The 12,704-nt window shown below is 41.0% G+C and overlaps 1 protein-coding gene across 2 annotated transcripts in view; it reads left to right on the forward strand.

The window, feature by feature from the left end:
• Positions 1-12,704, forward strand: part of LTK (leukocyte receptor tyrosine kinase) — a 97,877-nt gene that overhangs the window by 75,420 nt on the left and 9,753 nt on the right. The window contains exons 16-24 of one of the 2 annotated variants that reach the window (XM_050335528.1): positions 477-659; positions 1,191-1,289; positions 1,793-1,945; positions 2,682-2,792; positions 3,451-3,637; positions 4,388-4,478; positions 6,579-6,643; positions 9,188-9,317; positions 10,503-10,600. In XM_050335528.1, the coding sequence (XP_050191485.1) occupies positions 477-659; positions 1,191-1,289; positions 1,793-1,945; positions 2,682-2,792; positions 3,451-3,637; positions 4,388-4,478; positions 6,579-6,643; positions 9,188-9,317; positions 10,503-10,600 (1,117 nt within the window). The remainder of the gene's footprint in view (positions 1-476; positions 660-1,190; positions 1,290-1,792; positions 1,946-2,681; positions 2,793-3,450; positions 3,638-4,387; positions 4,479-6,578; positions 6,644-9,187; positions 9,318-10,502; positions 10,601-12,704) is intronic. The other variant, XM_050335529.1, reaches the window with a different exon arrangement.

The following is a 12,704-nucleotide window of genomic DNA, read 5'->3' on the forward strand; positions in this document are numbered from 1 at the left end:
ATTATGGAAATTATACCAGAAATGGAAGCTTATTTATAATCTTCTGTTGGATGTGCCTAGAATCCATACCTAAGATAAATCCAGTGGTTGTCCATCTCCTGCTGCAATAACCTCACAGAGGGGCCACTAGAATGAGAGGAAGAAATCCTGTTTATTTTTATTTCCCTGGGGAACTCAGCATCTCACATGGCTGAAAGGCCTAACCAGTTATCCTGAAGGGGAATGATGGGCTCCTTATTTCTTAAATGCCGCTAGAAACTGGTGCTAAGGTATTGGCTTATGCAGCACTTACCACAGGTTGTGCTTTAGATTTCCATTTGGTTATTGCAGCAAGGAGCTTGTGTGTATATTTCTTAAACTTAAAGAAAATGTTACCTTGAATGTAGACACTTAAGGTCTAATCTCTGTCTTTCTACAGAGTTCCTCTGCTTGTCTTTCCCTTACCTATTCTTGTTTTATTTTCTTACTCTCTGAAGGTGGAGGTGGTGGCTGGCAAGATGAGAGTCTTCTTCCTCAGACTGGGAAGTCCCTTCTGGAAGGTGGAGAGGGAGGTCAAGCTTGTCCCCAGGCACTAGACAAGCTCCAGTGGGCCACCTCTGGTGGTTTTGGTGGGGGAGGAGGAGCCTGTACTTCTGGAGGAGGAGGTGGAGGGTACAGAGGTAGGTCTGCTGGAGGAATCGGTCATGGTATCTAATTTTGTACCCTTCAGAGCACCTGCAGTTAAGGGCTAGCACTCAGTGCAGAAGGACACTGAGGCAGAAGGTGACTCACAGATACTTCAAGCTGAACAGTATGAAACCCACCCTACTCTCCACTGTCTCCCTATAACTGGGGAAATCAAGGTTATAGAAGTGTTCCTATGTGATTTAGTATTTGGAAGGTGTGGTGAATCACCCCTTCATCCACTCCCAAGTTATCCGTGTTCCATTTCTTTCTTCTGTTCTAAACAAAAACATTTTTACCTCGCTGAACTGAGAAACCTATATTAAATAAAGTCACTTCACTAGCCTTCGTACTGGCTGGGTCAAGTGAGTGTTTATCCATCAGTGGTATTGTACATACTAATATCACTGGAAGACTGCAGAGTGACCCCAGGTGATAAGTGCCAGGAATGAATGCAACTCTTCAGAGGCATCACATTTTTTGCAGAATGCGGCACTGATCAGCTAGCCATACTCTTCTCTCCCCAGGAGGGCATGCCTCTGATAATGATGATATTACAGCTGGTGGGCAGGATGGCATCTCTTTTGTGAACCCTATTGGAGAGATCTTCTTGCACCCTTTGGCAGGTACAAAATACTTCTTATTCCAGTTTATTTCTTTCCTCCTTTTCCCTTCTTCCTCTCTATTTCCTCTTTCCTGCTCCTTCTTCTCCTGTCTTTGCTTTTTATTAATTTCATTAAAGCTTATTTCATTCTGCAGGTCAGATCTTTAGCTGTGGTCATTTCTTTAAATATTTCCATAGTGCTCTGGGACACTTTTTCCCCCAGTCTCTAAATCAGGAGAGACCCAGTCAACAGGTTCAACCACACATCCTCAGTCCCCGACTTTTCCAGGTCAATTAACTTCAAGACCTCTCTGTTTGCTTAAGGAACCCAGTATCTTCTTCCCTACTGGCCCCAGTCAGACTTCTGACATGTCCACATTGTGTTGGACTACCAGATCTCCTGCAGAGAAGGAGAGAAGTTTTAGGTACCTGCTGGGTTTTGTTTTGTTGGGTTTTTTTACCTTACAGGAACAAGAGAGGAAAAACTGAACTAAGCTCACCTGTTGTGTCTTATCCCTTGTTCAGCCATGGAGAGTCACGGTGAGGTGGAGATTCAGATCTATCTAAATTGCAGCCACTGCCACTCAGACAACTGTAAGCGGGACCCTGACACCAACCTTCCAGTCTGCCAGTGTGAGATGGGGGCTGTGCTGGCCAATGACAATGTCACCTGCACTGGTAAGTTGTGAAATATTAGCTTCATTGGATAACATCTGTATTCCTTATATCACCTCTCCTGGCTTTTTCATGTTCAGTTCCCAAAGTTAGAGCTAGCGGCTCCAGTGGGCATGGTGTTGTGAGAATTGTCAGTCAAATATATGACTGAAAATTCCTGATGACCTTTCCTTACATGCTGAACTGGATCTCTGTCACCATCTCCAACATTTATGTTTGGATTAAGTAGAATGTAAAATATCTATAAAGAGATATGGTGTAAGTTTCCTAAATGGGCTTAGTGTATCAGCTATTTAAGTGTAAATACCTGTCCAGGATAACATACCACCTACTGCTGAGTTATTTAAGCCACAAATTACCTCTTTCCACAGCAGTTTCCCACTGTGTCTGTCAGCTGATGCCTTGTACTCACTGTTATTTCCTGACACAGTCTCTTGGAGTTCCAAAGCATCAAGACTGTAGAAAGTTTCAACTTGTTAACAGTGATGTTACCCATTTATAGAAAACTGAAGAATGTGTTTTATCGGTTAGTTTTCTATCTTCACAATGATTTTTAAACTGTTTAGGCTTTTTTTCCAACCTCCAGCGTTGTAGAGGGATTTGCTTTAATTTTTATAGGATGGTCTGGCCATGACCTCTCTATTGTTTTCTGAAATGCAAGCAACCTTCAGAGAGATGTGTTACGGTAGCTCTGGTTGGTTTCTGATTAATGCACAGGTGTTTTTATTATTTTTTCCAGTGCCTCAGGGTCCTATCCCAGAGGGATACCTGTCTCTCCCCCTCCTCCTAGCTGTGGTGTCTGTGATTGTGGTGCTTGGAATGATCCTCACTTGCGGCAGCCTATCTATCAGTAAGAAACACTTTCTTATCATCCATTGACTTGCTTTTCCCAGTTAAATTAGGCAAAAGGAAACTACTTAACCACATGCCACTGCTTTTAATATTTGGAGCCAAAATGTTGTCATGTCCCAAGTGGATCAGAGGGACAGGGAAAAGAAGTTATAGAAAACAGCACCCCCTGCAGTTACACATAAGCATAGTCCCAAAGGGTAAGGACTGCTCTTCCCTGGTATTTGCCACAGAAGGGAAAAAAAAAAAAAAAACCCCAGCGTGGAAAGCCTTCTTAGTAGCTGTTTCTTTAGCAGGCAGTGCTATACAGGATGAAGTCACAATTTGCATTAAACATATAATTCATTCAGGGAGATGGTTTAATTTTTGGGACTCAACGTCAGCAAGACTTCTTACAGAGCACTCTTTCCTCAGCCAAAGTACAAAGAAGCATAGGAAAACTAAGTTGCTCCCAGGTGCCTGCAGGAATGATTGTTTCCATATCCAGTGTTAAATCACTACAGGGCATAAAGGAGAGAGTGATACTGACAAGCTAAAGATGCTTCTTGAGCATTTATAAGTATGGGGTTTGTTTCTTTCTGTTCTGTGTGGCCAGCATTATCTTTTCTGTCCAGGGATTGACCTTGTTTGTGCATTTTGGTTTATCTCCTTACCTGCAGTTTATCACCTTAAGAAGCAGCAGCTGGAAGGAGCCAGGGCACGACTGCAGAGCCCAGAATATAAACTGAGCAAAATCCGTACATCTGCCATCATGACTGATTACAACCCCAACTACTGCTTCGCAGGGAAGGCTGCTGCTCTAAGCGAGCTGAAGGAGATCCCACGGAAGAACATCTCTCTGCTTCGGTAAGAAAACAAGGGCCACCTATCTGACTAACTGCAAAGTACCTAGTCCAAGTCAGACAAAATACAATAGATATGATAGTTGTTATGTTCTCTATGATATTTTGATGCCATGAAGTTCTCAAGCAGAAGTATAAAATCATGAGTCTCCTGTTCCATGTTCCCACATGCAGCATACAGTATTTTGCCTTTGTGTTTTTATGTGTTGCCCTGGATTGCACTTGCCTCCTGCCAGTAACTCCCTTCCAAATCTATAGCAATGTTTCTTTTTTAACATTTTCCTACCACAAGGAAATTTCCCGTCACAAGGAAATACATGTTAGGTTGCCCTTTGACTCCCTATCATCCAGATGATGTTGATCAAAGTTATAAACCTTGTAAGGAAAAACTTGATCACTCTTACGTGCTGTCTTACACTCTCTTCTGAAGACATCAGTCTGCAGCCATCTCATTCTGTTGCTCTCCATTTTCCTCTTGTTTTGCTATTGCCATACTTGGCGATTGGGCCTAGGATTGAGGAGGCTACTTTATTTGTTCAGAACCATCAAGGATCCAACTGCACTGTTTTAGTGACAGTGACAGAAAATACTGATAAGTTATCCTCAGAATCTTTGAGAGGAAAAAAACTCTGTTGTTGATTTCATGTCTTACAGCAGATTCTATTCCCAGTCTTGGACTAGATGAAGAGAAGAGCTTGGCCAACACTGGACCCAAGTGTATATAATATCTGTTCTCTCTCTTCTTTTCTTGCAGGGCACTAGGACATGGTGCATTTGGTGAGGTTTATGAGGGAACTGTGGTAGGCATTGCAGGGGATCCCAACCCTCTTCAGGTTGCTATCAAGGTCAGTACCGACAAATTTCTTATACAGCAATAATGACCCATAAAAGCCATATTACCTTTTTACTGTTCCACTTGGAGATTCACGTTCATCACATGCATAACAGCATACACAGATGTGTAATGCAGAGTTCCACGCTTTGCTGCATCCAGGAATTATCAACTTTGATTTTTAAGTTGTACAGCACTAGCACCAGCTAGAAAGTAAAGCATCTGTCTTTTTGCTTCATGCCTAATGGCTGTAAGGTGTGGTCTAAGCAGGAAGAGAATCTAAAAGGGGCAATCTGTTTTGTAAGCTCTGTTCCCATTGCTCGGTAGAGATAGAATCAATGCCCTCAGATTGGAAGTTGTGTGAATTAGTCACCTGGAAACTGCATGTTATGATTAGTTAAAACAATTAATTATCTATTAGCATTATTAAATATATCTCAATATATGAACCCAGTTCATCCCAGCAGAGAATCTGCCACAATGATTTATAGTTGTGAATAACCAAGAAAAAAAGAGTCTTAAAGGGAATAAAAATAGTAGTAACAAATAGAATTTTGGGACATCGAGGATTAGAATGGGATTTCTGAATTTTGTACAAAGAAAAGAAAGCACTGGATAATATTAGTATAAATAATTTATGTGACAGTAAACAGTAAACATTTACAATAATGCCTATATATTATTGCTTCTGCATTTCAGTGGGTTTGAGTGCTTTCTCCTAAGTTTTTCACATGATGTTATCATATTTAAAAATTTATGAGTTTTCTCAGTTAGTTTCCTTTACACTGAGGGTAATGTTTTCTACTCTATGTGAAACTTCTGGTAGTCCCTTGTTATTGCACAGTGTTAAATATGCTGTTGTGAATATATATTGTGATATTAAGCTAATTTCCATGTTATTAGTGACAAGAGATAACAGGCTGATTTTCTGTGAAATTACTGAGGTTTCCTCAGGATTTGTCAGTTACTCAGCCCTGAAGTTAAGGATGCTCATTGCCTGCTTTTGTTATTTTATAAGCTTGTGACTCAGAGAACCAAATCTACTTCTATGAGCTCAAGAATGTAGCCTTCATTAATAACAAGAAGTTCTACTGTTATTCATCCTGTCTTTCAAAACCCTCTTAAAAAAAAATAAAAGTGAAAGGATCATGCATTACAGCATTTTATTATGAACTTACCTGTGCCACTGTACTAACGTGAATGAAAACCCAGGGCACTAGCAAGCAGTTGGAACTGCCCAACTCAGTATCACTGTCCAGACTGTAGGAAGCACCAGAGCACAGTGGCAAACAGAAGAAGATGTCAACAGTTTGGAAAGTCTTGGCAGCAATGGCCACTTGTTATCCACATATTGTTTATGGGCCTTCCACCAATTTAATAGATGACCTGCACTGTTCTGTGTGAATCAATCACTTATTTCAGATAGCAAAATGCAGCCCTGCCTCCTGTACCCCACACTACTGATGACAAGAGCTGTTCCCATGCCAGACACACTGTGCTGAGCATCCCACTTCTCTGTGTGCAGTGTGGCCGTGGGCGCTACCTGCAGCTGTGGCCAAACCACCCCCTAATGTTAAAACAGTAGCATGTGCTGCTTCTACTGCTGCCTGTGCACTCTGTTCATCTGTGTCAGCGGAAGGTGCTGTCCAAATCTGCTGGCAGGAGAGAAAGTTATAAGGTTATGTGACACAAATACTTAAATCAAGTGGCTGTATGTGTCATATGACATGCAAGCATGTGCTGCAATGTGGACATAAAGAAAAGGGAGAATAAAATAGCACCCGTAATTTAGAAGAGCTTTCTAGGTCTGTAATTCCCCACCTAATGTCTTTCTTGATGTGTACCTGAAGCTATTTTTACTCCAGAAGTGTGCATAGAGCTAAATTCACACAAAAAATCTTGAAGTAAGTAATTAGTTTCCTCTTCCAACTTTAACTACCAAATGGGTCAAAGGCACTGCAACAAACCCAGCAGTGAAAAGATGAGCCGCTCCTGGTAGGTTGCTGAAGTGATTCACATTACATGCTTGTTCTTTTTTTTTTTTTTTCTGTTGGTGGTCACCTATTCTCAATTCTTTGGTGGGATGGCCCTCGCTGTCTTTACCTCTCAATAGACCCTACCAGAAGTCTGCTCTGAGCAGGATGAGATGGATTTCCTGATGGAAGCATTGATTATCAGGTATAGTTTAAAGTTTTTCTACTGATGGTGGGCAGGGGGAAAAGAATAATGCAGGTCATCATAGAATCATTTATCCACTTGCATTGAAATCCAGTTTTATTTTTCACCAGATGGCATTTTAGTAGCATATAAGTTACTGGTTTCAGCAACTTGTTTATCTCAAGATAACTCAGGTTCTTTTGTTGCCCATCTCTTGTGGTTTAATGCCAGCAGACAACTTGGCCCCACACAGCAGTGGGATGGAGAACAGAATCAGAGGGCAAAAAGAAGCTCATTGTTGAGATAAAAACAGTTTGATACATAAAGCAAAATCTGTGTGTGCAAGCCAAGCAGCGTTAAAGTCATTCAGTACTTCCCATGGGCGGGCAGGTGTTCAAGAATCTGCAGGAAAATGGGACTCCATCATGTGTAAAAGCTACTTGGGAAGAAAAATGCCAAACTCTGAATGACTCTTCCCCTCCTTCCTCCTTCTTTCCCCAGCTGTCATTGCTGAGCATGATGCCATATGGTATGGGATATCCCTTTGGTCATTTGGGGCCAGCTGTCATGGTTGTGTCCCCTCACAACTTCTTGTTCCCCTCCAATCTTTTCACTGAGGGGGAGGGAGATGTGTATGTGAAGAACCTTAATGCTGTGTAAGTACTGCTCAGCAGTAGCTAAAATATCAATGTGTTATCAACACTGTTTTGACCACAAATGCAAAATATAGCACCATATGAGCTACTGTGAAGAAAAGTAACTCTATCCCACCCAAAAAACATTACAACAATTTAACAAAATTTCTGCTGGTTGGTCTTGTTCAGAGGAGTAAGAAGGCACAACATATTTTACAAGTATGTTCTGCATTTGAAATGTTTGTCTTTTCAAAGAATCCTATTACTCTCTTATTAAGTATAGTTCATATTTTAAAGCCCTTGCTAAGCAAATTTTCAATGATGAAATGGAAAACAGTAGGAAAGATAAAGATTAGAGTTACCTGTGCAGTCACTGAGATGTTCAGCCTCTGCAAGAACAGCACCAGAATGGTGCAACACAGGCTGTGTGCTGTGTGCTACCTAGCCTTAGATGCTAGAGCTTAAGCTATATTATCTCTTGCAAATATAAGTTAATAGTTTTTATAGGAGCAGATTTGGCAGCTGAAGGAGAAACTGTGAAAAGCTTTGCCCATTATGGCTTTCAGTCAGTAGCTAAGTGTATGTGCAGCCTTTTTGCTTTTCCTATCTGCAGAACTGTTTGCCATAATAAAGCACTTTTTGCAATGAAGGTCCTGGGGCTTTTACACTTTCTTTACACAAAAATAACTGAGTGATACATTCTGAAACCTCAGCAGGGATAAGGTAGTGAATATGGCTTTGTCTGTGTAGCTTGCACAGGTGGAACAAAGTTCTTCTCTCAGTGCAGCCACTTTTCTTAGATGTGTTCTGGCTTTTGATGCCTTTGCAAGCTTGACAGAACCTTTATAAGGTCCCATCTGCATGACCTTCTGACAGTGAACTGTAAGATCTATAAAACCTGCCTGGAAAAGATAATAGACAGCCATTCCTACTACCACCTGTGCTTTAAATATTCCAGTCCTGGAATTTACTTTGTTAACACAAATACATAACTTAAAACAACAGTACAGTCAAGAGTGGCTTTACAACAGTAGTATAGTCAGGGTTCATTGTAAGTGACTGGAATCTATGCATTTTGAATTTGTGCAATATGAAGTTCCTCTTGCCATTGTCCCGCCCAGCTCATACCTAGATGCTGGGTTTCTGCCATTAAAGCATGAATCTCATGCCATAGCACCCCTTCCTACAGTCTGCAAGAACTTTGGCAGCTGAACAGGAGGTAACACTGATGTATGTTTTTTTGAAGAGCAATTTTAATCAATTACACAGCGCCTTGATTCACTTAGAAAGGAAGCTGGGGAAGAGAAAGAGTCATGTGCTACTATTTTTAGTTCCTTTATTATCCAGGTAATCACTGTCTAAGGGAAGATGTTGCTGTCTAATGACTGAATCTTACTGAGCTTCTTGACAACCTCAGCTTTCTTTTGTAAAAAGCAGAAAGCCATCACATAAACAGCTGCTCCAGCAGGTATGAGCTGAGTCCTTGTTTGGCAGATTAAATAGAGAACGGAATCCACCAAACTAGACAGCACTATATTTAAAATAACCAATGCTGAATTAAAATCCCTATCAGTCAGGACTTTGTTTCACAAATGCCAATAAAATTTTCATGCTTAACTTTCCTATCCCTCTGATATCACTCTCCTCTTTTAGTCAGTGTGTCCATTAAACTCTGTTTTCACAGACAGAAGGCTCTGCTTTGCTTTTAACTTTTCATACCTTCTGTTGAAGGCTTTCTATGGGTAAAAAGATATAATCCTGGTCATAACCAGGGAGGCATTTTGATATGGCTGACGTTTGCTTGGTAACTTGTACCACATCAAGATTTGCTTCTATACAGGTTGATCAAGGCACAGTGAGAGTGTGATGGACGATGGCCAGGTACTAATGCTGTCTTTCTCTTCTGTGTTGCTGTGCCATTGGCTTTCAGTAAGTTCAATCATCAGAACATCGTGCAATGCATTGGTGTCAGCCTACAGACACTGCCTCGCTTCATTCTGCTTGAGCTCATGGCTGGAGGAGATATGAAGAGCTTTCTTCGGCAGAATCGACCCAGGATGGTGAGATAACTTCTCTACTAGGTTTGTGGTTCACTTTAGTATGACTGGTTTTATAGTTTTATGAACTGAATAAAAACACTGAAGCCAAGCTAGGCTGTGTGTGTGTCCCAACTCCTACAGATTTCTGGACACCTATTTCTGTTTGCTTGAAGTAAGAAGGTGTCAGCGGGACAAAATGAAAGCAGAACCAGAACTGCAGTCTATTAGTAACTGAGGAGGAAAGAGTAAAATCCTGTCCTGCCATTCCAGAGTTCTCTGTCAACTGGACTACAAACTAAGGGACTTTCTTTCTCCACTGTCTGCCTGTTTTCTGTGCACTGTGATTATACATGAGGAGCTGAAGTTATAGCACTAATATGTAATAATGGGAATTCATAGCAGGTGTATATGAGCACCCTATGGAGATGCACAAATTTATACTAGTTGAAGAGCTGAACCTAATTTGTTTGATATAACTGTGATTTCTGATCATCTGTGTAAAAATTTCTCCCCACTCTTCCTCAGAGCAATAAAGAAATTCCTAGAAAAACACAGAAAATTTCCCTATGGATAAATAAATGACGGGGTGAAAATAAGCAGGGCTCCTGGAGAAACATTTCTTTATTATCTTAGTTAGGGAAGTGCAGATGGTGAAGGGTTGGTACCAGTCCTGGAGTCCTGTGGTAAAGCGTGCCTTTTTTGCATATTGCTCCTGAGGGAAATCGCTGTTCTACAAGAACAGATATGTTGATGAATGCTGACTGTTGGTGCAGAGATGTGCACTCAAGCATCTTTGCTCTCTCTCTTAGTTCACGTACTAATTTCTCTTGATAGTTTATTGACTCACTATTTACAAGTGGATGGATTTTTTTTCTCTTCCACCTCACCTTTTAAATCTGTTCATCTTTTGATTTACCCTTTACTAGGCTATTCAGGCCAGCTCATATATCTCTCACCAGCTTACTCATGTACTGTGCTCAAGAGAGGGGAAATTTTCTTGACTAAGAGTTCTTAACTAAGAGTTTACTAATTTTCTAACTCTTTGCTTTGATCTGCTTATGTTCCTCTTTGCTCAACCCTTCCACCATGATGAATGTGTGTTTCTCCCTTCCCCTTCTTCTGCCCCTCTCTGTTTATCCCCTGGCTGAACAATATTCTTCTGCTCCACTATTCTGCCCTCACTATTTTCTGTGTGTCTTTTTCCAGAATCGGCCATCCACGCTAACAATGCAGGACCTGCTGAACATAGCTAGGGATATTGCCTGCGGCTGTAAATACCTAGAAGAGAATCATTTCATCCACAGGTGAGGAGAAACAGTCCCTTTTGATGTATCTCAAGTTGCATGAGGCTCATACAGATTTAATTTGCAGTGGATTAGACAGGACTAATCTCCAGGGGAGAGACAGATATTTCCCCTACCAATACAGGCTTGTGCCTAGATGTCCAGGAGGGTCTCACTGGTTTTTGTTAGGAGTTAGGTTCTGCACTGTTCTTTGCACTGCTGGGGAGAAAGGAATCTTCCATTCAAAGTGATCAGTTTTAAGTGTTAATTTTCAGGTGCCTGCAATGTAAAGACATTTGAGATGAGCCCTGTAGTCCACTAGATGGTAGTGTCACTCTGTTTTGGCTGTTTGATCTCCCTATCTTGACTTAAATGCTTTCCCTATCCCACCAGGACAGGACAGCCCATCATAATTGAGCCAATGATTAGGGAAGTGTAGAACAGGGATAATAGGACACAAAACCACAGCTCAGGCTTCCTTCCCAGCTCAGTGGCTGACCTGCTGTGTGGTCTTGGGATGCCCATATTTGTCTGTTCACACTTTTTCCCCCCCTCTTCTGCAGAGCAAAAACCTGTTCATAAGGCAGGCTCCAAATAAGAATAAAATATTACAGAAGAGCTAAAAGTTATTGTAGGTATCCTTAACTCCCAGCTGGACACTGGACTCCTTTGTTCCCGACTATGAACTGTTTCAGCTCATAATGTTCCCAGGCATCACATAAAGCTGAATTCCTTACTATGAACTGCATGCTGAGTTCAGCCCTTATGTGTAAATCAGAGGAGAGACCTGCACAAGAGGGTCACGCAGGCTTTAACTAAACTGAGGTGCAGTCTAGAGATCTGCAAGTCGAGAACTGATTCACCCACACACATGAGCACGTGTACATATGCATGACACTGCACACAGCAAAGTGACAGAAATAGGCTAGAGTGGGTAGAGACTGGAGAAACTTAGGGAAACAAGTGGCAAGCAGCAATCAGAGCAAAAAGCCATGAGGTTGAGGGATGATAATATGTTATGGCTTCATGATTAGATCACATGAAGCAGTTTTCAGACTACTTTACACTGGAACAAGAAAGAAGTTCCTGTGAAAAAGTGTTAGAATTTCCTGTCACTACAAAAGAGCAGTAAGAATGTGCAAGAAGTTTTGGCTCTTAACAATTACAAGGGAAGATCAGTATTTTAACTGGAAACTTCTGAGTTAATTGCTATGGTATTATTTGATTAAAATCCTTACAGTAATACTAATATTCTTTTAACAGCATCTTAAAAATATATCCTTTAGTATAGTAATATCCTTTAACAGCATTTTAAATAAAACCCCTTTGGGTCAGTTTTTGAACTGTTAGATCTCTAGAATAAGCAACCTGGGAATGGATTAATTTGGTTTTACCAACAATCAGTATAGAAGGAATTTCATTCAGGTTCTGTATTAGTATTTTTCGTGGTGTCAGTATTGCTTAGGGTGGGTTGGGAAGTGAAGGTTATCACTATAGGTATCAGGTATCCTAGGAGCAAAAAGTAATGTAGTGGGGTTGCAGAGAGGTCACTAAGGGCAAGTATTGTCATCTAGGAGTCACAGCTGATAATGGAAGAGAAAAGTGAGCCTGACTTCCAAATCCTGAAGGATTTTTCATGGCTGGCAATGGGAAGAAACATGTGAGTTGTTCAAGGAGCTCATTTTTCTTGGCAGTCAACAGGACCCCCACAGTGCTATGATTTTTAATGAGTTTCTTTTCAGAATGCATATTTAAAATGAACACAAATCCTTCAGCCTTGGCCAGGAAGGCATCACTGCCATTTCTCGCAAGCTAAACCTGCACCCATCAAACAGCAGCTCACATATGGAGTTTTGCTTGATTCCATGGGAATATCTTCCCTCTTCTAACACTCATGTTCTTCGCTGCCTTAGTGAAAAAAGATGGGAGTAAGGAGTGTTTGGAAAACACTGAGTAGAAAACATAACTCAAATGCAGTTCAAGAATTGTGGTAAATGATAACTATAATATAGCTGGAATTATTTCTTTTTTTAACAAGGCTCTTCTCATTTGTGTAAAGATGGCTCAACTGAGACTTGCAGGACAGGGTCTAGTCTAATATTCTTTCTTTATTCCTTTAGCTACC

The sequence above is a fragment of the Myiozetetes cayanensis genome, unplaced genomic scaffold, assembly GCF_022539395.1.
Source record: "Myiozetetes cayanensis isolate MyiCay16 unplaced genomic scaffold, myiCay2020 scf6-25, whole genome shotgun sequence".
NCBI lineage: Eukaryota > Metazoa > Chordata > Aves > Passeriformes > Tyrannidae > Myiozetetes > Myiozetetes cayanensis.